This window comes from Myripristis murdjan, chromosome 11 (genome assembly GCF_902150065.1).
Source record: "Myripristis murdjan chromosome 11, fMyrMur1.1, whole genome shotgun sequence".
NCBI classification, from domain to species: domain Eukaryota; kingdom Metazoa; phylum Chordata; class Actinopteri; order Holocentriformes; family Holocentridae; genus Myripristis; species Myripristis murdjan.
The window spans coordinates 18,469,699-18,497,104 of NC_043990.1; the positions used below are offsets into that span (position 1 = coordinate 18,469,699).

The following is a 27,406-nucleotide window of genomic DNA, read 5'->3' on the forward strand; positions in this document are numbered from 1 at the left end:
CCATGACCCTGGCATGCAGCAGATTTTGACATTCAGGACATTCAGGGTTCAGTAATTGCAATATTTCTCTGCAGAGATTGTTACTGAATGCATAGATACATGACACTGGGCTGCAGCACTCAGTTTCACTCATAACATCCCTTTAAATTTCAAACTCAAAACATCACAAATACCTCACAAAGGCCCATATGTCCAAGGCCATAATGCATTTGAGGAAATGCTACAAACCAACTTGGATGACAAGTAGCAAGTACCTGGACAGATGTTATTTCAGTTACATAATACAGGAGGACTAATGTAGCTGGAATCCAATTTGATTGTTTCCAATTTTAATTTCAATTTCAGTATCAATTAGCGTAAACTCTGCACTTGTCAGTAAGCTGGTTTCAAAGTGTTTTTTGCAGCCATAACCTAAACAGAACTTTTGCCCCAAATTCTAAACTCTAGAAATGGAGCATGTCAGTGCTATTACTGTTGCCTTTGTGCCACTGGGCATCTGTGTCTGACAGTCTTATCAGTACACGATAACAGATTTTTCCATATTAAAACGAATCAGCATATTGGGAATGAACAATCGATCACTGGGGCCTGCAATGTAGTTTGACGTTATGTTTTGATTTGTGAAAGTGGGAAGCGAATTGATCCCTACCCTGGAATCTATGCCTTCTTAGCTTTTCCCTCCATGTCAAAATACATGTGAGACGATGTAGGTGAAGTACTCAAACTCTTGAACAGAGAAATCTGGCTTATTAAACTTTAATATCCTCAGAGAGCTAATTTAGTATGGGAGCACAGTGTTGCAGGATGTGGAGGCAGCCTTTTACGACTCTTAAAACGGCGGTCATAGCGGTGCAGACTGAGGGGGCTGCAGAAGAAGCAGAGGGAGATGAGCGGGCAGACGTAGTGGCCCACAGTGCCACACTGAGAAACCCGATACTCTTTCATGTTCTCATCATCAGCCTCAATAGTTTATATTGTGCCCCCCATTAAGAGAGCTTTCCCTCTCTCAGGTCTCTCTCTCTCTGCAGTTTTAGATGGCTGAAGTGTTAAATTTGCTTTGTCTCAGCATGTATTGATCGCCCCCTTCCTTCTTTCTCTCTGTCGGAAGGAAGCTGTGTGTTCTCATGGACACGCGGTCGATTCCAGATGGGTGTTTCTGATGTATCTATCAGCACCAGCATGTGGATATCACATACCGTACATGCACACATGCAATCATCATGTATATAAGTTATGAACAGGAGGTCTTTCTGAGCTCTGTTGGCTGGAAACACAAGACTTTCATCTCCAGCGGCTCTGATCAGTAAAGTTTTTTTAATTGACTGCTGAGAGGCTGTTTCTCCCCCCTTCCTCTGTGCAGTCGGTATTTAGACATTTCATGTGCATATTGTGGGTTCACACACAAGCTAGAACCTCATGTCTACAGTAAGAGATTCAGGGTTTGCTGGGTAATGACTGCTGCTGTAAGACCTTGAGTTTGTTGTAATTGATGCGATGGAAAATAAAGATCTGAGTCAAACTTCTCCACAGATTTGTGATACCCTAGATTTGTGCTGCCGCTTTCAGCAGATTTTTACATTTTCCATCGTATCATTGGCTGGGTTTTTTACCCATTTAAACACACTAGTCCTTTGCACTGCTCATCCTTTATTGCTTGTTTTCTTCTTGGCAAATTAGTCATCTTTTTAGCCTGCTTGCTAGCCTGCTCTATCCGAGACTAGATCTCAGTAATGGCGGAGCTGGGAGACCCCATTGTCTGCATTAGCATTTAGATGACAGTCCGCCCACACATTCTGCTAACATTCAGCAGCAAGACTCTGACTTTGCTGCTAACTGGTGTTATTTAAACACTACCATGCTCAGAGAGATTAAAATGTCTGGATAGAACTAGTAGGAAAGTGTCTCAAAAGCCAGGATGGTTGCCTTATTTCAGTTTTGTGAGACAGGTTTGTCATGTTGCTGGCTAACAACAGCCATTCCTCTACATCATGTAGCATGCAGAGCTATCTGAGTCATTGCTAATATGTTGTTAATAATAACATATTAGCAAATATATTCTTTCAGTTTTGAAGTCTTGATGAAAGAAATGAAGAAATGATGATATAAAGAGCAATATCTTAATTGTTCCTCCTCAACCATGAGGATAAGTAATCAGGACTCTTGAATCTGTCTGAAAAATAATTAGTCTCATGATAATTTTAGCCATAATTGTTCACGCTAATTGGATGTCATTAATCCACTGTGAAAATGTTAGTTTCAGAAATCTGGCAGTGGAAATAATTGTAAATAGTTATATGGTGCTAAAAGATAGTTTGCATGACCAGGCTGCCACAACACCTCAATCCTCACACAGAGAGGGGAGCAGAGGAGAGTGCGTAAAGCCAGCGAGCTATATATTGATGTTCCCCAGCTTTCCAAGGACCATGTAATGGCATGAAATGGCATGCCTTTGTTGCACAGTCTGATATGGAGACTAACCCTGGGGAAGGAGGAGGAATAGATTAGGAGAGATCTACTGTCTTTGTCTCCCTACACACCCAAACCTACTGTCTTTCATTGGCCCTACCTCCGTTCTTCATCTTTTTCTTCTGCCCCATTCCCTCCCACTTCACTCATACCAAATATTTTGATATTGTCAGCCTCCCAGGTTGTGCTCAGCTAATCTTCTCCCTTCTTTCTGCTTTCCTCACCTCCTCTCTCCCTCCCCAAGTAAGGAGGTGTGGTCCAGAGAGCTCCTAGCTCCAGTACCAGCCCCCAGAGAGATATGATTGACAGGCCCATTACTGCCAGGAAGTCCATTAGAAACACAGGCTGCTCCCACTGTCTAAGTGTGTGTGGGTGTGTAATGGGATGTGTGTTTGTGGTTTTGTGAATTAAATTAGAATCAGAAAACCAGCCGGCGCAGACAACCTTAACCTGCTGGACACACATTCATTAACTCTCCTCTGATTTTGCAGTATCCAAGGAAGGTGCAGGGGCCATTGATGAAGAGGACTTTATCAAAGCTTTCACTGATGTCCCTACTGTCCAGGTAACTACACACACACACACCCTCACACACACACTCCAACACCTATATACTCACAGCACTGAATTACTAACAGCATTACACATGCTATCTAGGCCAGCCTATATGAGGCTTTTTTTCCCCTTCTCATCTTTGTCTTTTGTCTCCTCTGTCATCCCTCTTCCCGTTTCTCTCCCCTGTGTTTGTGCAGATCTATTCATCCAGGGATCTAGAGGACAACCTGAACAAGATCCGTGAGGTCTGCTCGGATGACAAACACGACTGGGACCAAAGAGCCAACGCTGTTAGTAGACTTACCCTCAGTAGACTCTCTAATTCACTGGGCCCCAAAAATACTAATGAGCACTTTCATACACACTATACTCATAATGTATATGTGTCATAGTGTTGTCATCCTAACTACTGCTCCCATAACTGCAGCTCAAGACAAAACTCAAGTATAAATCAGTGTCTGGTATTGTCTGTTCTAAGGAAATAAACAGTCCTATGAGGGCTGTTTGGTGGTATTGCTGTTATTATTCCTCGCTGATTTATTACTGATAGTTAATGTCTGTCTTGTGTACAGCTGAAGAAGATTCGGTCATTGCTGGTGGCAGGTGCAGCCGACTATGACTGTTTCTACCAGCACCTCCGGCTGCTGGATGGAGCCTTCAAACTGTCGGCTAAAGACCTGCGCTCCCAGGTGGTGCGAGAGGCCTGCATCACTGTGGCGTGAGTATTGGTTACCAATGATAGTTATCCTGCTGCCAGAGAACCATATAATGTCAAAATGTGCACCTTTACACAGTGCTGTAAGTGAGGAAATCTTACTTTGCAATGGTCACACATGCTGCAAACTGCTAAATATCTTATGAAGGGGCTCTTTGGTTCTCAGTTGCATGAAACTGACTCAGCCCAAAAAAGGCCGTGTGTCACAATAACCAGCATCCAGGATAAGTGTCCTTTGTGGTGTTAAGGGCTGAATGAAATGGCAAAAAAAATCATACTGCAATTAATTTTACAGATATTGCGATCGTAATATGATTTGTGGATTTAGTAGAAATGATAATGTTTTTCTTATATTTTTATCTTTCACAAATTTGACAACTTTCACAACATTGTCACACATCTCACCTTTATCAAAAAATTGGAGCCCCAGCGATTTGGATATTGCACTGGATGGATATTCGGATATTGAAATATTGCAATTTATGTAATATTTCGTTTAATTGGTCTGCCCCAGAGCTGTTTTTAGCGTTCTCCTATTTGGAAAAAGAGCATGAGTGTTAGAGGAAAACAATAGGTTAGGGTGGATTTGTCATTGGGGTTACAGTGGGCTCATGACAAGTCTGAAAGGCACAGAAGAGTAGTTCACAAAGCCACTCGCCATCACACCCACTCTAAATAACAGTCCAAATGTAGTAATTTACTCAAGCCTTACCTGCACTAGAATTTGTACCTTTTTATAAGCTCGCACTCAGTGATTTCCAGTTAACTACTGGTTTCAAGAACAGTAGGCCAAAAGTTGTTGGTATCCAGTGTATTCAGTGTTAATTTGGTGTTAATAAAGTATGTCATGATGTATATATGTATGTGTATGTGTGTATGCTTGTAGCCACCTGTCCTCAGTGCTGGGGAATAAATTTGACCACGGAGCAGAGGCCATTGTCCCAGTTCTGTTCAACCTCATCCCCAACTGTGCCAAAGTCATGGCCACCTCTGGAGTGTCGGCCATCCGCTTCATCATACGGGTGAGGACTGCAAACCCACAGACACTCGAATAATCACACATGCAAACAGACAGTACACAGTACACACATTATCAGTCAATGCAAGATATGTTTTGCTTATTGAAATATCTCATCTAGATCCTCTATGAGCTTGTTTAGTCTGATTTCCCTCCTTATCTCTTTTGTTACTCATTCCCATTCCTCACCCTCTGTCTCTCTCAGCACACTCACGTGCCCCGGCTCATCCCACTGATAACCAGTAACTGCACGTCCAAGTCTGTCGCTGTCAGAAGGTGAGATTGACGGATGACACTGATGACAAAAAACGGACATGAGACTCAAACAATTAACGACTATAACATCATAATGGGGCTGATGATATTAGACGGTTTTAATTGTGGTGCAGACAGCAATTATGATGATAATGTGTCATCCCCAGGCGCTGTTATGACTTCTTGGACTTGCTACTACAAGAATGGCAGACCCACTCTCTGGAGAGGTAAGGATGAGGTTGATTTGCAGAAAAAGGTTTGAAGCAAAGCTGTGCTCAAATTTCCTGTTTCACAAATGTTTGCATGATTTTGCACTATTCACAATTTTAATTTATAGAGGGATGAAGCCTGTTTTAAACCTATTTTCCACTTTTATGTTTCATTTCTGTCTCCCTTTCCCTCCAGGCACACAGCAGTTCTGGTTGAAAGCATTAAGAAGGGAATACGAGATGCTGACTCAGAGGCCAGAGTGGAGGCCCGCAAGTAAGACACCCAATCTGACAATTACATTATGTGAAAGACAAAGAGTGTAAAATAGTTCACCACACTGTTTCTGCCTTATCGTCTCACTCCTTCTCTCCACTCCCATTTCCCTCTGCTCCTTCCACCTTTAATTTTTCTCTCCTTTTCACCTCTTCTCTCTTTTCTCCTCCCACCTCATTATCCATTTTCTCTCTGTTCTCTCTCTCCTCTCTCTCCCAGGGCCTACTGGGGTCTGAGGAACCACTTTCCAGCAGAGGCCGACTCGCTGTACAACTCCCTGGAGTCGTCCTACCAGAGGACCCTGCAGTCCTGCCTAAGGAGCTCTGGCAGCGTGGCCTCACTCCCCCAGAGCGACCGCTCCTCCTCCTCCTCTCAGGAGAGCCTCAAGTAATCAACGCTCAGTGCTCTCCCTCCAGCCGCTGTGGTTCATTTTTGACCTCTGGGTTTAGGTTGAGGCTACCCCCCTGGGTGTTGAAAGCAAGGCAGTAGTTAAGTCTTTTTGGCGGCACCTGTGCCAAGCGATAGTGTGTTGGGGTGTGTACCCACACACGTCACATTCAGCTCATATGGGAGGGAAGATAGAAGTTAGAAGCTCATCAGTACGACTTAACAGTGTTCACATCAGTTGGAAAGTAAAACAGGAAAACAAGCTAACGTTAGTTATCAAAAGGTTACACTGTTAAACTGTTAATATAACAAAATATGTTTTAACAAAATTGTGTTCAGTTTTATTACAGGCAGTGTTTCTTTTTTTGGATAAAAAGTGTGCATGATAACAAAGCATTAAATTGGGCTTTATTTATGTTTATCAGTTACCATTTTCCACATATTTGTGTGTTATTTACCGCTTTGTCAGATAATTGATATTTTTCAGTAAAATAAGAGATTCCTAGTTTTGGTTAGGTTACCAGTTGAAGGTGAACAGAACATGGCAATTACCATAAATAATCATATGGATGCATCGAAGAGGCTGAAATCTCACCAGTTTTCTTTCCTCTTTGTTCTCCAGTTTTTCTTGTCTCTGATTTTCATAACCAAGTTACTGGAAACTTCATCCACAAGTGTTTTCTTTTTTTTTTTTTTTCTTTTTTTTTTTTTGCTTGTAAAATGTCAAACAGCATCCTGGTATGCTTAGTTATTCTGGGCATCATGACCCCATTTCACCCTTTAGAAATGATGGATATGTCATTGTTTTGCCGTCTCTACATTGTGTTTCAGTGGCAAGCTTAAATAACAAAGCAAACCGATTTTGGGGTGGGGCAAAGTAGAAAATCATGGCTTCCCAGCTTTGCCACATCCAATATAGTCTTGTTTTTGTTGAATAGTGCAGAGAGCTAGCTGCAGAAGACAATGCAGAGGATCATATTTTGTTACTGATTTGTCTGCAGCTGAGGCTTAGAGAATAAGGAATGTTGTTATTATGATTTGTGTCAGTGTGCTGTTGTTGTTTATCATGCATTGACCTATTTCCTCATTCCTCCCTCAGCCGGCCTCTGTCTTCTAAATGGTCAGCAGCTCCAGGGAGAGGTGAGTCATTCACATGCAGAAAAACATACACACACATACTTAAATAATCTCTCACCCTCTTAAATGCACATACACACACAGGCAGACACGTGCAAGCTCTCATACACAATCTCACGCTGGCTCACTCTAATGAAAACACACACTGACACATACTGCAGTCTCCCACAGAGCGCCATCTCCCATTATACTCATTTACATCTGCCTGTGTCCAGTCCTGTACAGTCAACATCCTGTTATGTTTTTATGTTCCTATACACATATGCTTATATGTGTGTGTTTATGGCTGTTGGTGTATTTCTGTTCAGTAGCAACATGTGTGTGTTTGTGTATCTGTTGTGCCTGCATGTGTTTGTGATGTGTATATCCCTCCATCACCTCCAACCCATTCCCCCATGTACCCCTCCTCCTCCTCCTCCTCCTCCTCGTCCTTTCCCCTCCCATCAGTCCCTGCGGGTTCAAAGGGAGGGGTGTCACCGGCCTCCCTGCAGCGTTCCCGTAGCGACGTGGACGTAAATGCAGCAGCGGTCGCTAAGCACCGGCACGTCGGACAGGCTGGGGGAGCAGGGAGGCTGCCCCCCGGCTCCTACTCCTCACTGGGTAAGGGCCCTGTCAGTCAAGATGGACAGCCAATCAGATAGGGCGGACATCGATCTGCATGTAATCAGCAGGCTGTCAGGCAGAGATGGAGACTCCGTCAGTTGATCAATACGGAAGGGGTTTTCTGAAGTATATTGACAGGTAGAAGTAGGAAGCTTTTATCCAAGGTAGTTTCACTCATAGATTCTTTGTGATCTGCTAGAATGAATTTCTACACACACACATGCACACACACTCCCTTCCCGGTGCGCACAGTGCTTGGATTGGCCTCTCTTCTCTTGACTTCTTTCTCTCCTCTCCTCTCCTCTCCTCTCCTCCCCTGGTGCCTGCTCGCTGCCTGTCAGTGTATTGTAGGAATGTGTTTTGGTGTGTACATGTGCACGTTGTGTGTGTTCTGTGATAATTGTCCTGTGTCAGCTTGTTTCTCTGTTTTTGGTGTTGAAGGCTACACATGCATGATTCTGTGTTGGCCAAATGTTCCGTCACTAACACACACTGTGCTCCTCTCTTCTCTTGTTTCTCCTCTCTCCGCCCTTTCTGTTTTCCTTCTTTTCATTCATCCTTTTCTTTTCTTCTTACTTCTATTTTCTTTTCCGTATTTCTTTTCTCTTCATCTTGATATCTCTCTCTCATTCTTCCTTTCTTTTCCCTCTGTTTTCTTGCTTTTATTCTTATGGTCTCTTTCTTGATTACTTTCTGCTATTTTTGTTTTTTCTTTCATTTGTTGTTGTTTTTCCTTCTGTGGTACTTCTTTCTTTTTTCTTCTTTCATCATTTTTTCCTTTTTTTCTGTCCTGATTTCTCTTTATCCGTTTTCTTTGTCATTTCTTTTCTTTCCTCCACCCTCTTCTCTCTCTCTCTCTTTGCCACTAAAGATGATGCCTCTGATAAAACGGATGGTAAGATCATCTCACTCTGCTTCACCAGCAACAACCTACTCACGCTTCTCTTTTTCTCCTTTCTCTTATTTTCTTAAAAATCTTCTCCTCCATCCCTTCATTCCAATCCATTGCAAACTCAGTTGTACAACCTGTGACCACAGCGCCCCCTGCTGTTGGTTTCTCACATTCAACCCTCATTCATATCACTATTCATCGCCACATGTCTCAGATGATTTACCCAGCTAAGATCATCTCCTGCTTCACTAAAATCTAATTTTGTTGTAGAGAAGGGAACTACCAAACTACATACAGACTGATTTGCTCATTATTATTTATATAGGTCATGATTAGATAATGTAGAAAATGGAATACAATAGCTTGATAGGAAAAGGATCATTTTATTTGTTTGCAGTCCACAGAGCTCATCATGGCTTGCATTAAACTATAACAACCATTTTTAGGTTTGAACAGACAACATGATGGTTTGTGGTTGTGTGAGTATTATATTGTTGAGGTGTTAGGTGATATGTGAGATTTACAACCTGCTCCTTCTTTGTCTGTCTGTAGGGACCAGATCAGACAATGGTAAGACTGTGGTTAGGTGTGTGTGTGTGTGTGTGTGTGTGTGTGTGTGTGTGTGTGTGTGTGTGTGTGTGTGTGTGTGTGTGTGTGTGTGTGAGAGAGAGAGAGTGAGTGTGTGTGTGAGTGTCTGTTTGTTGGTCTGTCTGTCTTTGGGATGTTTCATTCACAGATTATAAAATCAATACCCATTCCATATTTTTAAATGTCAAAATTTGCAGACATATACAATGGTAATTACATTATATGTATATTGTGTTTTACAGTTTGCGCTTGTGTTTAGCTAGACAAATAATTCAACACTCAATTATACAAACATATTATGCAATTATGTAATAAGCATTAAAAAGGTGCATCAAAAACACTTTAAGTGCATCAAATCATGCACTGCATTGGCTGTATACAATTTGATGCTTTTCACGAGTGGCAGGTGGAATTGAATATCAGACAGTGACTGACTGAATGTCTGATATTTTGATCATATTATGTCAAGAGATGGACAACAATTTGGGTCATTGCCCATTTCATATTTACAGTGAACAATGTCCTGATACTGACCAGCAGCCATTCCATTGAAACATCCTTATTGGTTATGTGTGTGCATGTTGCTGGATTGGATGAATGAATGACTGAATGAATGAATGAATGAAATGTGGCTGTAGAGTTTAGGACTCAATCATTCAGCAGCTTCCAGCACTAGCAGCTTTTTTCTGCTGTAGTTCTGTGAAATTCTGGGCTTAATTCTGCTTCAAACCTCATCTCAACTAGCTTAGAGAGTACGATGTGATTCTGAATTTGTGCGAGTGGGTTTCTTCTTATGGTTTTTCCTCTGGGCACACGCAGGCCGTCTACGTACCAAACAGACCTTGTCCACTGCCAGCGGAGTGTCCAGCCAGGTGGACTCACGAGGACGCAGCCGCACCAAGATGGTGTCCCAGTCGCAACGTATGTACCCCCTCCTACTTGCCAGAACACAGATGTACACCTGGTTGTGAGAGAAACACTCTAGGTGCTAGTGTGTGTGTGTGTGTGTGGTTTCTTAATTCTTAGGCATTCTCTGTTTCGAGATTCTGTACTTGTTGCCTTCATGGTGACGATAAGCTCCATGTAAATGTTTTTATGCCTTCAGGTTCCGACGAATCCGATTGCACGCCAGGTATTCTGTCTGTATGTCAGAATAAGAGTGTGCGTATGCGTGGGTGTGTGTGAGAGTGTGTGTGTTTCTGTGTACCACAGTGGGAAAGGTCACCCTTCCACTGTTGCTCTCATTCTGATCAATGTGTTTTATATGTGCAGGAATGACTGTGTGTGTGTGTGTGTGTGTGTGTGTGTGTGTGTGTGTGTGTGTGTGTAGTCAGCATGCTGTGTCTCATCACTCAGGGTGGTGTGGTGGTCAGTTCATTTCCGCTGCTCTAGCCTGGCTCTGGCTGTCAATCAAGTTTTTCAGCAAGCAGCCTAACAAATGGCACTGAGCTATCCAGACTATCACACCAAAGCAGATGTGTTTGTGCCTGCTTTTGTGAGGCTACACTAGTTTAAATAAACATGCTGCTTGTGCCTGATGGATTTGATGCCCGTTTGGACCACCGTTCAAAACTGCACTGATTTGACCACAAACCCTGCGTGCCAATTAGATCCACCTCGCTAGACATGTAGACAGAGGACCTGAAGGAAGCCCTGGCTGCTACGCTTGTATCTCTGAACAACCGATGAAGAGAAAGAGAGGGAAGGGGAGCTGAATAGTGGTTTAGACAGACTCAAGGTGTACGTGTGTGTGTGTGTGTGTGTGTGTGTGTGTGTGTGTTTTCAGCATATTTACTTTGGGGCATTTTTTACTTTCCCTCATTGTGAACAGGCTAAGCTTCATCCATGCGCCATGCTGGCTGTCCCAACATGCACTGCTTCTACTGGTCTACCATCTGCAGCTGGTCCTGTGTGTGTGTGCGTGTGCGTGTGTGCGTGCTTGTATCAGCAACGCTATTCCAATGCTTACTTTACTGTTTTCGTCTAACTAAATGGGTTGATTTGATCAAAGTGTCTTTTCGCGCTGCCTCCATTCTCGGCGTGAAACACCAGGCTGCGCTCCCATCATGCTCCGTGTTCTAACTCCCATGACGCTTTGTGCGCTAACACCCATAATTCATCTGGTTTAATCTGCTGTTCCTTCCCCTCGCCTCCGCTTCCCCCTCCTCCCAACCAATGGGCTTTATGGCTCAGGATCTCAGTCTGCTACCCCCGTTGGTGGTAAGATTATAACGCTAATTCTTTTTACCCGCTCTCTTATCTTTACTGCCTCTCCTGTGTTGCTCTGACCCACCTTCCCTTCCCTCTTCCTCCACGTGCTACCAGACTGGTCACCTAAGGCTCCTCCCACTCTGGCTGAGGCATGCTGGGACTTGTAGGCACAGACCGTTAACATGGCTGCTGTACGATCAAGCTAAACACACTGCTTTGATAGCCTTTGGTTTCTGCACTTTGATGTGTGCCTGCCTGTAGACTTTAGGGCTGTCTCCACTCTGTAGAGAAAGAGGGAAAAGAAGTCATCATATGTCAGGAGATGACTGATGTCTAGAAAGAGGGAAGGGAAATTGAAATTAAAAGTTTTAAATGGAAAAATACTCTCTCGTAGAGAAATTTAGTCATCAAAAAGATGTCTGTAGGTTGCATGCAGATTAAATGTAAACATTTTGCTTGGTGTGTCACCTTATGCAAATCTCACTCCTTGCTGTCTACAGACTATAAAAATGGTAAGAAGTGATGGCTTTGTAATGCTAAAAAGGATAAGACTGGTCGCAACCAGGGCTGCACAGTTAATCAAAATGTGTTAGTATTGTGGTACAGAGATGCCCTGGCCTACAAATTGTACTCTTCAGACATAATGAAGCATGTTTCTTACTTACAGACTCCAGAAAAAAAAAACATCATTTTCATATCACAATCTCGGTCAAACTGATCTGTTTTCAGTCAGCCCTAGCAGCAACACTAAAAGACACCATACAGGGAGAGATATGTGTGGTATGCTTAATGTTAAGCATACTGTAATCTCTCCGAACTCTATCATTTGTATTGGTAGTGTAAATTTACATGTGGTGAGAAAGATGCCTTCAACAATATATATAAAAAAAACACTTTCACCTACCTTCCCTCTATCATTTAGACTAGATGTATTTAATTAGCTCTGTCACTGGGTGCTAGATTTATACTGTATAGAAGGTTGTGTGTTCTGTTTTTTGTTGAAAGTGTGTGTGGCTGAAGTCTGTGTGTGAGAGAGAAAGACAACAAGAGAGTGTGGTCAGAGCGTTGGAAACTGTGGTGTAGATCAGCTTTTTGTGTTGAGCACAGGAGCTTGTCCCCCAGACGCTGGTTCACACAGTTCATGTCCAGCGCTGCAGAGCAGCTTGAACTTAAACTGTTTGTCTTCATGTAGACAGGACTCTTATTGTAGAGCATCATGCACCGTGGGTTTGCATTTGGAGATGGGATGTCACGGGGGAGGAGAAATTGGCCAAATACTTTATATTCATTTCTTTTTTTGGAGGGGGTGGGAGTGGGCATAATGGAAGTGTATGATTCAGTATATTAAAAAGCCATTCTGTGTGCTAAAAAGATGACAGTTGTTTAATTTATCCACCATTTTTGGAAAAAGTACCATTTCCTATTGTAATTTAGTAATTTCAAACATTTTGTATGAGAAGTGGTCATGTTTTCCAAATATTCAGACAGAAGATGTTCAATTTAACCTATGCAGTCAAATAAAATTTCCCTTCAAAATATTTTTTCAGCTCTCCTCGCCACAGGAATTCTCTTTCCAATTGCTTCGAACACTGCAGTGGCTGCTACTTTTCCCACTTAATGCAGGATCTGCACGCAGTAGCATGCAAATCCTGCTCATGCCACTTGTGAATTGTGAATATACATTAAAAAGTTGCAGATACATCAAGTCACACTGTGTAAGCATTGATAAGAGCGCTCCTCATCCTAAGACTAGTCACCATGTTTGTAAGATAAGACCACTGTCCCTTGTTGTGCTGACATCAGCAGAGCATTCATAGCACTATTAGTGGTAGCAGTTCTGTAGCTTTCACTATTAAATGATGCCTGTTGCACAAGTAAGATTTTGACTTTTCTTTCCCCCTTCTGTTTGTACTTTGCCCTCTCTCCTGTGTCTGTGCAGCCGGCAGTCGAAGTGGCTCTCCAGGCCGGGTGCTGACAAGTACGGCACTGAGTACCATGAGCTCAGGGGCCCAGAGGGTGCTGGCCGGGGCTGGAGGGGCGGGACACAGACGCAGCCGCATCCCCCGCAGCCAAGGATGCTCCAGAGACTCCTCACCCACCCGCCTGTCTGTCGGTGAGGACACACACACACACACAACAGTTGATAAAGGAAATCCTAGATATACACACTTGCACTTTTTAATCACAAACTCACATCAAGTATCAGTGCACATGCAAATGCTGTACACTCAGTGGCAGCTTTATTAGGTCCACCTGTGCAATCTAATGTAGTTAGCAACAACCCTGCCTCAAATTCTGCCTTTTAAGAAAGTTTATAATGTTCAGTTTTTGTTGACATTGTGCAGAATGAGCAAATGCAGTCCAGCACAACAGCAGCACTAACTATGAGCTCAATGCCAAATGTAGAATTGAATGAACACCTCTATTACTGTGACAAAAAGAAAACCTGAGCATTACAGGCAGCAGAAAAGTAAACTTTATGACAGAGCAGTTGCACTGGATTGCATTAGATTGTACAGGTGTAGCTACTACAGTGGCCACCGAGAGTATGCATTACTACCAGACAGCCTTTCTTGTTGGATGACTCAAACATTCACAACATCACACACCCACACACTCAAGCATACATCTCATATTGTGAAACGATTAGTTGATTAATTGTTTAGTTGATTGACAAAAAACGAATCAATTATAATTTTCATAGCTAGTTAATCATTTTAGTCATCTAGAAAGAAAAAAATGCCCAAAATTTGCTGATTCCAGCTTGACTAAGATGCTGAGATTTGTGTACTTGTTTGTTCTTATTATTACCAATTTTTTACCCTTTTTTGCTGACCTGCCACTTGACGAAATAATTAATTGTAATAATAATGAATAGATAAACAGACAATAAAAAGTAATAATTTTTGCATCATCCCTTTATTTCATGCTCTAGTTAAGTTAGATTTTGGTTTTGTTCCTGACATTTGAACCTCTCTCTGCCTAATTGTATATGTTCCTGCTAGCGTTTTATCGTACAAGGACATCTGTGACTTTTACAGACAGCTGGGCTTATATGTACAACTGTGGACCGTTGTACATGTTGCTCCACTGCTGCTGCTCTGCTTGTTGCTTTGGTTCATGCACTGTTTTTGTTTTTGTTGTCGGGGCAGCTTTTATAACTGCTGCTCTGGGGATTAAATGGTATTATAGGTCTATAAACTCAGCTGAGCAATGCCTTGTCCAAGGTTATTGCTTTTGATACATAGTGATGCAACACATGCACACACATAGAAACACCCACACCCACACTCAATCATCCTTTTGCCCTCAGACCTCAACTCTCTTTCTTCCTTTTGCTCCCTGATACCTTTTCTTCTTCTGCTCCTCTCCGTCCCTCTCCCTCCCTGTGTCCTCTAGCTCCCTCCAGCATTAGTTCCATCTACAACGGAGCGAGCAGAGGAGGTAAGGCTCCGACGTCGACCAGACCATCCCTGCCATACATCTCTCCACCTTAGTCTTGATTTTTCTCTCTTCCATCTTTCAATAATCTCTCCATCCCTCGTCCCACAACTCCATCCATTGCTCTGAATCTCTCACACAAATTTCTCACGCCAGCCCAAGCCCTCCATCACGCTGTTGCTTTTGCCACCTCATACTCCAAGTATCCATCTTTCTCTAACCTGTCTTTGACTTCCTGGCCGTGTTGTTATGGCCACATGTTCCCATGGAGATCAGCAGATCTCTATGAAAGCACCCCCCTCCGCTGTCATTACTAACCTGTCAGCAGTGGCCGGTGAATGAACGTTTCTCACACGATCAGCAAAGCCTTTATATCCCCCTTGATAGGCTGTGATTAACCCTGATTGGCTGGGTGGGTGCTGGAGCTAATGAATCAGCAGTGAAGTTGTTTTGCGGTGCTACTGGATGAAAACGCAGACCCCACCTCCTACCCCTTAATCCCTGAAGTCATTTCACCTCTAAACTCATTTGCTTCTTTGAGATCACTTCCTTTTCTGTTCTGAATATGGGCGAATGAGAGAGAGCACGTACGAGTGAGTGAGTGTGTGTAAATAAACTGTTATATTTACATGTGATTTCTGAGTCAGGCCATCCTTTGCTCCTTTTGGGTGCACCTCAGCCTTCTAAGGTGACCTCCTGTCCTTGCTTCCTCTGCACTGGAGACAAGGAGAAGAAGCCACTTGAGCGTTGAGGTGCTCCCTCAGGGCCGGTAGACCTGTGCTCATATTCTTCCTTGTTTGTCAGTTTGTCACTCTTGGCTCTTCTCTCTTTTTGTGTGTCCTTATCCTTGTGCCTTCCCCTCTCTCTGTGTCCCTGTCTTCCTCACCACTGATGTGTCTTTCTCTTTTTTTTGTTGTCTTTCTTTCATATTCTCCTTATACTTCTCTTTTGTGTTTTTTTTATATCCCCTCCCTATGCTTTCTTCCACTGTACCTGTCTCTTCCCTTCTTACTCTTCCCTTTTCTTCCCTCTGCTGCTCTTCCCTCTCCCTCCCTCTCTCTCTCTGCTGCGGTGCGGTGTTGTAACCCGGGTGGTGTTAGCTCGGGGCAGTCGTATCCCTCGGCCCAGCATGAGTCAGGGCTGCAGCAGAGAGGCCAGCAGGGAGAGCAGCCGGGACACCAGCCCCGTACGCTCCTTCACACCCCTTGGTGAGTAGCAGTAGCAGATAGATACTCGAGTCAGGGGGATGACTGTTGTAAAAACAGGATGAGTATGACCTCGAAGAGATCAGAGAGAACCTCTGTAACAAGGCCCCAAACAATTGAGTATGTGTGCTACTTTCACCTGGGTGAGCTCAAAGCGGAGGACAGTTTTGTTTTTGTTTTTTTGTCACTTTTTGCTACTGAAAAATTCAACAAAGAAAATACCGGTAATATGTTGTACTTCATAGCAAAGTGGAAGAGGTGTTCACTGCATGGAATCACATTTTGACACATTGAGGGTGATTAAAACAAACAGACAGTTGTACAGTAGCATGTGTTTGCATGATCATTGGCCTTTTCTTTCTACTCTCAAACTTTGTTGTAACAGTGTTGGGGTTGCATGTTTCTCTGTCTGGTGTATGTGTGTTTGGATGGGGTGTGTGCGTGTGTTAAACCTTGTGTGTGTGTGTCGTTCTCGGTTGCAGCAACGCGGAGCTACTCTCGCTCCACCGGAGCTCTCCACACACCTGATGCTTTTGGGGCGACAGGTGAAGGCTGAGTACCTCTGTTTCTCCGTAACTCACCCACCCACCTCAGTCTTAATTTCGTTTTTTCCGTCCAAATCTTTTTTTTTTTGTTGTTGTTGTTCCTCTTAGTTTGACATATCTTTTCCTACAATTTTGCCAGCTCGTTTTGTTTCTTTTCTTCTCCGTTGGCCTCCGTTTTCGCATTCTGCTCCAGTCCAGGACGTTGAAGCTTCCAGTGGAATTGCATGCTTCCGCCCGTTCAGTTGTCACGGCAACCATTACACCAGTTTTGCCACAGCAACCAGCTTCCATTTGTTTCCTTATGTTGCTCCGCCCCCTTCTCTGCGGAGACACCCATTTGTCCTCCTTTGTTTTGTGTCAACCATATCTTTCCCCCCAGTGACACCTGTGATGTCAGGGGGTGTCACGTCATTTAACAAGTCATCATGTCAATTTAACCAGGTGGCTTATGGGAAATGTAGTGTGTGTGAGGGTGGCTGATGAGGAGAGTGTGTGGGGTATGTTACCGGTGGATAAGTGAGAGGTGTTTGAAAGAGTGGAGAAATAAATTAAAGGATCATACCAGTGATTTTAAATGTTTTGCCAGTTTACTACAATTTAGCCACATCTTGCAACCATTTTGCATTTCTGGCACTATCACTTTTGCTATGTCCTGCAATCGAGTACTTTAAGGTCCAAGCAAGGAACTTATAAGGATTTTTATGTCTGTATGCGTTCCTTGGGCCAGAGAGATGTGCATTTGCTTTGTCACCATATATGGGAGAACAGATGAACGAGTATACCTCACAATGTCATCATGTTATCAATATCGTGGCATTTATGCTTTTTGTCTTCTGGATTAGATTTAACAACAGCACTGCTCATGAATTTAATTGCTGTTAGTGGAAAATGACCGTATTCCCGCTGTTGTCAGATGCCCCCTGAATGCACCACCAGGAGGACTTTCAGATCACTCCGCCCAATGTCAAGCCATCAAAACGCTACAGTGCTGCTGCTTTTAGGAAAACTAATGTGGACAACTTTATTACAGTGATGAAATATTGGTGTGAAGAAAATTTGAATTCTCTGAAAGTTCATTTTTATATCGTAGTGGAATGAATGGAAACCAAAGGTGGGATAAAAGGTAGGAAAATGGTAACCGAGTTCTGAAATACGACTGCTTGCCTCAGGAAAAGATTAAGAGAACTGGAAGTATACACATTTTGTAAATATTGGACTAAACATGGAAGATCACTGGTATGGTGGTTTAACAGGTCTGAATCTCTAAAGAAATAGGAATATCTCTAAAGTTTTGTAAAATGTTTCTGCTCCTATCCTTTTTCTTTTCTTCTTCTTTTTCCGTCTTTCTCTGCACACAGGATCAGGGTTTGGCATCAGTCAGTCCAGTCGTCTGTCTTCATCCGTCAGTGCCATGAGGGTCCTCAACACCGGCTCAGATGTAGAGGAGGCTCTTGCAGACGCGCTGGTATGAAAAAATACAGATAGCACAAACATACAAGAAATACACATATACACACAATAGATGTGCAGCTCACAGCTCTTGGAGTGTGTGTGTCTGATTAACCCATGGTTCTGCCTTTGTTTAATGCTGTCAGCTGTTGGGAGACATGCGGTCTAAGGTCAGCTTCTTCTCCAACCTCATATCAGTGTGTGTGTTTTGTGCTTTGTGCTCTGGCCAACATGTCTGTGTGTTGTGTGAGCATCACTCATGTCCTAGTTTGACTTCACACTCTCTCCCTTCCTCTCCTCCCCCTGCAGAAGAAGCCGGCGCGGCGACGGTACGAGAACTATGGCATGTATTCTGACGATGACGCCAACAGCGACGCGTCCAGTGCCTGCTCAGAGCGGTCCTTCAGCTCCAGGAACGGAGGAGCCATCCCCACCTACATGAGACAGACGGAAGACGTAGCGGAGGTCAGGAACACAGCAGCACAACAGATTACACACTGAATTAGTGAGGTAGTGGAGTCAAAGTCGAGTTCATGTTTGAGTCTCGCCTTAAGTCTTTGATCCTTCTCAAGATTTCTTCCGTTTTTTTTCCCCTAATGGTTTTGGCGTTTTTCTGTTTGTTTTGTTTTGTTTTTTTTCCTCCAGCAGTTTTTTCTTGACTGTTATGAGACTTCAGGTCAGGGGGTGAAAAAGCTAAAGATTCAGAAGATTCAGAATTCACCGATGCCACTTCTTAAATGATAATGTAATTGCTGATTACTGAAATTAATGTAATCTTCAATATTGAGATCTAGTTCAGTTCTTAACTTTTACTGAACAATATAGATTTAATTTTGCATTAATTTACAGATCAGTTGACAAAACATGAGCTAACATTTTTGCGCATGCAAAGAAAGCAAAATTCAAATGCCAAAGCAGGTGTAGAGCACACGTACACATGAAATGGTAACATTAGCACACTACAAAGTAACAGAAATAGAAGGGATAAAGGAATAGATGTCACACCAATTCGCAGATCTTATTACCAAATAATTTTTTTATTGACCATAATTTTGTCTCTTTTCTTTAATTCTGACAGGTTATGTAGCAGCTAAACTAATCATTTTAGTATCAGATTTTACCACTAAGCTGCACATCTTCAATGTCTGCATGCATTGTCTCAATAGCCCTGTGTGTGTGTGTGTGTGTGTGTGTGTGTGTGTGTGTGTGTGTGTGTGTGTGTGTGTTTGATCACTAGGTGCTGAACCGCTGTGCCAGTGCCAACTGGTCTGAGAGGAAGGAGGGGTTACTGGGCCTGCAGGCCCTGCTGAAGAACCAGCGCACCCTCAGGTCAGCCCAGCAAAACACAGCCAGGTGCATTTCCTCGCTCTAAATTTATCTGCTAGTTTACATTTACCTGTGGCTGTTTGTCTCTGCAGTCGGGTGGAGCTGAAGAGGCTGTGTGAAATCTTCACCAGGATGTTTGCAGACCCTCACAGTAAGGTATGGGTGCATGCAGCGCAAGTACTTGCTCATACAAACAACTACGTGCACATTAAGCACTCAATTACCATATCATTATGGCACATGTATCTATTATTCATCCACTCTGATTTTGCCTTAGCTCTAAATTCTTTGTTTATCCCGCCATCCTCCACTGTACCGGATTCTGCCGAAATAAGAAATGAATACATGTTTTTGTAAACACACACATGCACACAATTTTCAACATTTTCACTGAAAATAGTAAGGCTTAAACACGGGATAAACAGGTGAAAATAATATTCATATTTTACACACATCAGTGCACACAGACACTGACATAAACACAGGCATGCAGCGCGTGTGACAATAGCTGACTGGTTTCTAACGGCATGCCAAGCCTGAATTTGCGTGTGACCTCACACTCTCCGCTGTCGGATGGGATTGCTCTATCACTGTTCAGCAGCCAATCCGCTGGCTGTACTCACTGCGTTCACTGCACTTTCCTCCTGTTTTCCTGCATCGTCAGAGGCAATGAAACTGACTGCACACACTCATACACTCTCGCGCACACACTCACACACAAACAAACACACTTCCGCTTGCAGCTCTTCTCTCTAACTAACCTGCTGCGGTTCGGCCTTTCTAACACCGCCACTTTTCCTCTGGCATTTTGAGTGCCCCCCTACTCTTCCACCTCTCCCTCCGCCCCCTCACACACCCAGTCCGGTGTGTGAGCTCCTCCCCCTCGTTTGACGTGACGATCTCATGAATTTCAGCGAGACTCCGGCAGGGTGTACGGCACGGCAGAATCCGGTATAAGCTCAGCCTCCTTCAAGGTACATCTCCCCGTGGATTCCACTCCTTTTTTCTGTCTGTCCCAGACCATTGTCACTTCTTCTCTTACTCTCTCATTGGTTTTTCTTTGATTTCATTTTGCTTATGTTGTGTACACAAAACAGCTCTCATGCTCTACAGATGTGACTGTTGTTTTGTTTAAGACCTTTCAGCATTTTGCAAATGATAAGCAGTGTATGTGGATCGAAACGTCAAGGTTAAATGTTTCAATATCATGGATTTGATGAAAACCTTGTATCCAAAACAGTGTGTGAGCATGCCTGTGTCGGTGTACGCTCATGTTGACTGAGTACATTTGTGTGTGGTTTGTCAGAATGCTAACTGATCTGTCTCTTTCTCCCCCATGCCACCTCCCTCTGGGACTCTCTGTAGAGAGTAAGTTCGGCCAGTCAGTTGACAACACCTGTTTAAAGCTTGTATGTGTTTGGATGCAAATTTGCTTCATTAATCTGATTGGACAACCAATTACCAAGGCAACAGCATACTTACTCACTCACTAACCTTCCTCGGCGCTGTCACAGACTGTTGCCTTCAGCCACACTGTCCTGCAGAAATTGACCAAGAGCATGTACAAATGGTTATGATGCAGCCTGATTGGTGTCTGTTGTTCCTTGTCAAGTGATTAACGGTGTCGTTGTGGTTGTCTACTAATGAGTTTGGGTGTGATTAGATAATCGGTGATTGGAATGAAGGTATGGGCAGCTGGAAGGATGTGTGTATGACTGCTTAACTTCACAGTGGGATCTAATACTACTCACATGATCCAACAGAAAATAGACTCTGAATGCATATGTATGCAGGGTGGGCTTGGTCCGATATTTTATAATATTGAATATCGCAATATTTTGAGTCCTATGCATTATTTTCTGCAGTATAAATATCCATATCCTTGCAGATATCCAGTAATAGCACAGGTATGCTACCCTTATAGTCTGTGCAGTAACGTGGTTGTTTAATTGAATATTGATTTTTATTTCAGACTTAATGTTTTATTTAACTTCAGTTGTTGGCAATTGATTTCATGGCAAATTTACTGTATATGTAATGGCTGAACAAACAGTAATAGCAAAATAGCATGTGTTGGTAATTTTTTATCACTTGACAAATGATTGATAAAACATTGAATATAAAAGATTTTAGAGGAAGAATTTAAAATAAAATGCAATACATTTATTTATCTATTTATTTATTTATTTTCTAAAATGCTGGGTTGGCCGAATCATCAACCCCCCACCCTGAGCAGTAATACTGAATATTTTCTCTTCAACAGGACAACAATGTTGCGATATTAAATTTTGGATATCGCCCAAGCCCTAATGCAGGAATACTTGTATGCATGCATGTGAGCGCATGTGGCATTTTGAGTGTGGGAGTAGCTGGATCCTTGTAAGTGACCATGCTGTGTGTGTGTGTGTGTGTGTGTGTGTGTGTGTGTGTGTGTGTGTGTGTAGGTGTTCAGCATGTTCCTGGAGACGCTGGTGGACTTCATCCAGGTCCACAAGGATGACCTGCAGGACTGGTTGTTTGTCCTGCTCACCCAGCTGCTGAAGAAGATGGGAGCCGACCTACTGGGCTCCGTACAGGCCAAAGTCCAGAGAGCCCTGGATGTCACTCGGTCTGTAACACACACACACACACACACACACACAGACACACACACACATACACACACACACACAGGGTGGGATAGGAACATGAGTCTGTCATGGCCTCATTTTTGGTCACAGATAAGAATGTTAGATCATGTTTGAGGGAAGAAAACAATTACAACATCATTTTTGTCCATTGACACAAGTAAAAGAGCAGCAGAGATCCGTCCCAATACCTGCCAAATGCTTATTACTTCATTTGTGGGGCATGTGTTTATGTACGCACTTGTATTGTAATGTGAATTTCCTGTTTTTCTCCTTCAGAGAGTCTTTCCCCAACGACCTCCAGTTCACCATCCTCATGAGGTTCACTGTGGACCAGACGCAGACGCCCAACCTCAAGGTAAACAAGGAGTGTGTGTGTATGTATGAGAAAGAGCTGAATTTGTGTGAAGGTTTGAGCGAGGGAAGGGGAGGGAAGGGTAAAGAGGGGGCTGGACCTTCAGGGACTCGGTAACCATGGTAACTGCTGCACTGATATGACCTCATGCCTGCCTGTGTTGGCTGCTCTGCCCCCAGCCCCCCCCACATCCTGAATCCTGAGCTGTGATTGGATAACAGCTGACATACGTCCAATTAGCCATTCCACTGGCTTTTTGCTCTGCTGCAGTGCGGACACACCCCTCAACCTCTCCTCCTTTAACTCTCTAACTCCTCCATCCACACTCCCTTACCTTCCTCTCCCAGGCTCCCACTAACTCCCCGTTGACAGAACTAGTCTCGGCCACACCAGTGTCACCTCCTTCCTCCTTCCACACCGCTCCGCTGTCCCTCTCCTTTCTTGACAGCTTCCTCCATCACTCCTCATACTCCTTCCCCTTTTACCTCTTTGTCTTCTCTCCCTCCTCTCACACCCAGTCCTTCCTGATGTTTCCACCACTGTCACTACTTTCCCTCCCTTTCATAATAGGTTTGGGTGATATGTCAAAATTTCCCACTAAGGAAATCAGTCAGTTACCCTATAACTCAGTGATTGCTGATTAGGGAGAGAGTCTTTTGTTGGTTATGAGTCATTAAGTTCCTGTTTACAAATACCATTACTAACGCATGTGAATTCGGCACAAATTGTAGAATTTAAAATTTCCCTTTTGTATTCATGGCTTGAAAGTGCCTTGTTTTTGTTTTTACAGAGATCATAATGTAATGTGTAGCAGTAGAGATCAATAGCCTCTGAACCTATTGATCAACTATACATCGACCGTTTCTTTTTTATGGCAGCTGTGCCAATATTTTGGCAGTGTGACACAGATTAGCCTGTTTTTAGGACACACTAATTCTAATGTTTTTTTCTCAGCAACATGAAATTGTGGCAGTTGAAATTAAAGTTTTGCAGGCCACCAAACGAGAAACTCTGAGAACCTCTAAATTGGGAAGAAAAATACACCAGTGATAGGTTCAGTTTGTTAATGATTCCCAATACATTCGTCTTATCACCCAACCCTACTTCACACCTATTTCCTATATTCCTTGGCAGTCAGCATCTTTCCCTTCCAACCTTTTTACACCTTTTAAACTCTTCCCTCTTAAAGCTCCCTTCCTCCACTCTCTTGCCCCTTCCCCTCCTTGTCTCCCCCTCCCTGTCCCCCCCTCACTGTCTCTCTCCGTTGATTGACGCGGTGCTTCTCCTCTCTCTTTCTGAAGCCTGTACGGAGCTCGTGTTGCGGGCGAGGGCGAGGCAGGGGAGGGTCCGGGGTAAAATTGTTCCCCCCCAGAGCGCGGCGCCACGCCTGCTCTCTAGACGAGCAGGCTGCAGCCTGGAGCCAGTCCTCCCAGGTCAGTGCGCTCCGGGGGGAGCAATTCTATGGCGCGCACGACAATGCTAAGTCATTTGGAGGCAGATTTGGTCCTTGAGGTGCTAATGTGGAGGAGGAGGTGGAGAGTGTAGGAGGAGAGAAGGCGTGCAATGAGGGCAGGTGTCAGTTGTGGCGTTTCGGAGCCTGCGCTGAATGTTTGTGTGTTGGTTCATTTCATTAATTGTTTCCATTCATCATTTTTGTCATTGTTTTCATTTTTGATTGCTTCTTCTTCCCCACTTTGTAAAGCATGATCATGAATGCTCTTTGACTCCCTCTCACTGATATCATTTTTTTCAAACAGGGCTTCATCAAATCATTTGATTTCTCAGCTACTGCAAGAGATGCTCATCTACGTTGGTTGTAAATGCTGACTGTGAATGTTGGTGGTCACCTTTTTCATGTGTTTGTGTTTAGTTGTGTTCTTACTGTGTATGCACTTGCAGGTATATATTGGCCATGCAGAGCACTATGAAATTTGTGTGTGTTCTTGATGTTGTTGTCTAATGGGTTGTGTAATCTGTGTGTGTCCGTCCTAGGTGAAGGTGGCCATTCTGAAGTATATAGAGACGTTGACGTTACAGATGGAAGCGCCAGACTTTGTAAACTCAAGTGAGACTCGGTTGGCCGTCTCCCGCATCATCACCTGGACCACCGAGCCCAAGAGCTCTGACGTCAGAAAGGTCAAAATACACACAAAGTAGATACACTTGCAAGGTTGAGATATATTTTCAGAGGAAAACCCCGCTCACTGTACATATTAGCAAACTGACCCATAGAGATGAATCCAACAAAAACACTAGACTAAACTGGCCCAAGTTTTGTGTTTAAAAAAAATCACAGGTAAATTTGTCTTAAAAAGATCTAAAATGTAACCCTGATACCTATAGACACCCTCTCTTTCATTCACCTAAAAACAGCCAGATAAGAGTGAGTTTTGTTTGGAGGATCTTTGGGAAATACTTTTTTTGTGGACGGATTTTAGTCTTTGTGTCTTAGTGTGTGATGTTGTTCTGTGTGTTGCAGGCAGCCCAGTCGGTGCTGATCTCTCTGTTCCAGCTCAACACTCCAGAGTTCACCATGCTGCTGGCAGCTCTGCCCAAAACCTTCCAGGACGGAGCCACCAAGCTTCTCCAAAACCACCTGAGGAATACAGGCAATGCTGCACAGGTAACACACACCTACAAGCTCAGAAATGTGAGGTTTTGGTTGGTGTCACTAGAAAAACACAGACAAGCTGCTGTACATTAGTGAATCATTATATTACAGACGTTAATGGTATACTGTGTCTGACACTGATGTGTATCATTTCCTCAGGCACCAATGGGCAGCCCTCTAACCCGCCACACCCCCCGATCACCAGCCAGCTGGTCCAGCCCACTTACCTCTCCCACCAACACATCCCAGAACACCCCTTCACCAAGGTAGCAGACACACACACACACACACACACACAGTCCCACCACCACTTACCAGAATCCATCAAAATGGAAAATCCATCTAACAAACATTGACAAATTAGTGGGTACATAGTTCAGATATGTTCATGTAACCAGTCAAACCATATTAGTTAGAGACAGTATGGCAAAATGTGTTTCAGGTGTTCTTTTTTTTCTTTTTTCTTTTTTCTTTTTTTTTTTTTGATTCACTGTACTCTATTGTCCCTTCCAAGAAGAAAGTGTTTTCATCCCTGTTAGTTTGTCTGTCAGCAGGACAGCCTAAAAACTAGTGAACCATGAAATTTGCTGAACAGATAGCTTTGGGACAGGGAACAGTTGATTAGATTTTAGTGGTCATCCAGATCTGGGATTTTTGCCATTAGACAATTATTATAGATTTTTTTTTTTTACACATAAGAATGAAACTAATGGCTATAGAGCAGGGGTGTCAAACTCGTGCCATGGAGGGCCAAGAGGCTGCAGGTTTTCATTCCAACCAACAACTCCACCAGGTGATTTCACTGATCACCCTACCTCGAAACAGAGAGGTGGGACTTATCAGTGAAATCACCTGGTGGAGTTGTTGGTTGGAATGAAAACCTGCAGCCTCTTGGCCCTTCATGGCACGAGTTTGACACCCCTGCTATAGAGACTTGATTCCAAATCCTCAGGTGCGTTCTCAGGACCAACAAATACTTTTAACTTAAAATTGAAACGATAGGAATGAGATATTTTGGTGAAATGTTCAGCTTTGGCAGAGATTTGCACTCTCCATGTGCCTCCTTAATAATGTAGATGACAATTTAGGGCTGAACAATTAATCATGAATAATTGATATTGTGATTGTGGTTGAGAATTGATAATTGCATTTCATTTCACTTGCACCACCTGCTGTCAAGCTGCAATGTTGATATGAGAAGTGTAATGTGCAGTGGAATCGTCTTGTTCCTCAAAACGTTTATGTGCAAATGTGCAGTCCAGTAACTATCTTAACTTTTTTCCCCATGACTATTTGTGCACAGTGCGTTTGACTATGACACAGAGAACATGAACTCGGAGGACATCTACAGCTCTCTGAAGGGCGTCACTGAGGCCATCCAGAACTTCAGCGTCCGCAGTCAAGAGGACATGAATGAACCAGTAAGACTAAAGGAAGGAGAGGAGGTTGGCGGGGCAGGGGTTAGGGGCCCTTTACGTGTAGATGCATACATGCACGTGTACATGAATGTGTGTGGTGATATATGAGGTCAAATTTGTAACATTGCCTGGGAAAAACTTACCGGAAACATCATAATTCCTTTTGAGCAGCTGATTGAGCTTTCCACAGCTGCTGCTACTAATTGTCCCATTGTGCTCGGGAAATGGTATTTTTTTCAGGACATTGAACACTGATTGGTTTATGATGTGAGCCAGTTCGGACTGACAGCCTTTTTCCACAAGTTGAAGATGAATAAACACACACTCCCATGCACCTATGTGGCCCCCGATACCCGATCTGTCCCGCCTTTCCCTCCCTAGCGTGGGAACTCACAAGTGTGCATTGGGTGTTTACGAGACTGAGGACTGTAAACTTAATCCACTACAACCTCTGATAAAACTGTGTTTATGGATTGATATGGCTCTGGCTGTAAAGAAAATCACATTCTGAGAACACTTTTCTTGCTAGATCTTACTGTTAAATATGTGTGATAGTGTGCTCATTCATTTCAAATTTATGACTCTTGAGTGTACAAACACCAGCAGCCCCAGGGTCAGGTCTTGCTGCAGACCCTCCCAGCACCCCAACCCCGAATAAGGGCACGGTATGTTCCAGAGCAAAGGTGTGACCCCCTGACATTTCCCTCCTGGGGTGATGCTGAAATCTAACCAGCCCATAAGTCATCCGCCTGCCCGTCACAGCACACCTGACTCATCAAATTGTCAATCAGGAAAGGACATTCAGTGGTTCGGGCATAAATACACACAGAAACAGGAGCAGGATCAACCTCCTCACCCCTCTCCACTCCTCACCTGGTAGTACACCATGTGTCAGCTGGCCAAAAACCTGAGCTGCTGGCGTCACATCTCGAGAGTAGCATGCCAACAGATGGAAAACAAGATCATTATCATGTCTCAAAAGAGAAACTTACCCTGATTTTCTGGTTCATTTACTTGGCAGTGTAGATGATGAGACTAGAAAAGTGGGCAAGCCCCATATGTTCTCCAGCAAAATAATGGTTAGTTCATTTCCACTGCTATTTCTCTGACTATAATTTG

General features: G+C 43.5%; 1 protein-coding gene across 6 annotated transcripts in view; it reads left to right on the top strand.

The window, feature by feature from the left end:
- The window catches only part of clasp2 (cytoplasmic linker associated protein 2), a 66,598-nt gene that overhangs the window by 34,531 nt on the left and 4,661 nt on the right, over positions 1–27,406 (top strand). Inside the window, exons 9-39 of one of the 6 annotated variants that reach the window (XM_030064478.1) lie at positions 2,958–3,031; positions 3,219–3,311; positions 3,594–3,739; positions 4,623–4,758; positions 4,960–5,030; positions 5,177–5,236; positions 5,415–5,492; positions 5,712–5,879; positions 6,979–7,019; positions 7,464–7,616; positions 8,491–8,514; positions 9,064–9,081; positions 9,919–10,020; positions 10,205–10,231; positions 13,250–13,423; positions 14,710–14,754; positions 15,852–15,959; positions 16,439–16,501; positions 17,860–17,966; positions 18,097–18,120; positions 18,260–18,415; positions 19,188–19,279; positions 19,369–19,432; positions 20,191–20,250; positions 20,642–20,644; positions 21,721–21,884; positions 22,183–22,261; positions 24,251–24,394; positions 24,738–24,881; positions 25,029–25,135; positions 26,173–26,290. In XM_030064478.1, the coding sequence (XP_029920338.1) occupies positions 2,958–3,031; positions 3,219–3,311; positions 3,594–3,739; positions 4,623–4,758; positions 4,960–5,030; positions 5,177–5,236; positions 5,415–5,492; positions 5,712–5,879; positions 6,979–7,019; positions 7,464–7,616; positions 8,491–8,514; positions 9,064–9,081; positions 9,919–10,020; positions 10,205–10,231; positions 13,250–13,423; positions 14,710–14,754; positions 15,852–15,959; positions 16,439–16,501; positions 17,860–17,966; positions 18,097–18,120; positions 18,260–18,415; positions 19,188–19,279; positions 19,369–19,432; positions 20,191–20,250; positions 20,642–20,644; positions 21,721–21,884; positions 22,183–22,261; positions 24,251–24,394; positions 24,738–24,881; positions 25,029–25,135; positions 26,173–26,290 (2,843 nt within the window). The remainder of the gene's footprint in view (positions 1–2,957; positions 3,032–3,218; positions 3,312–3,593; positions 3,740–4,622; positions 4,759–4,959; positions 5,031–5,176; positions 5,237–5,414; positions 5,493–5,711; positions 5,880–6,978; positions 7,020–7,463; positions 7,617–8,490; positions 8,515–9,063; positions 9,082–9,918; positions 10,021–10,204; positions 10,232–13,249; positions 13,424–14,709; positions 14,755–15,851; positions 15,960–16,438; positions 16,502–17,859; positions 17,967–18,096; positions 18,121–18,259; positions 18,416–19,187; positions 19,280–19,368; positions 19,433–20,190; positions 20,251–20,641; positions 20,645–21,720; positions 21,885–22,182; positions 22,262–24,250; positions 24,395–24,737; positions 24,882–25,028; positions 25,136–26,172; positions 26,291–27,406) is intronic. The other 5 variants (XM_030064479.1, XM_030064480.1, XM_030064481.1 and 2 more) reach the window with 5 other exon arrangements.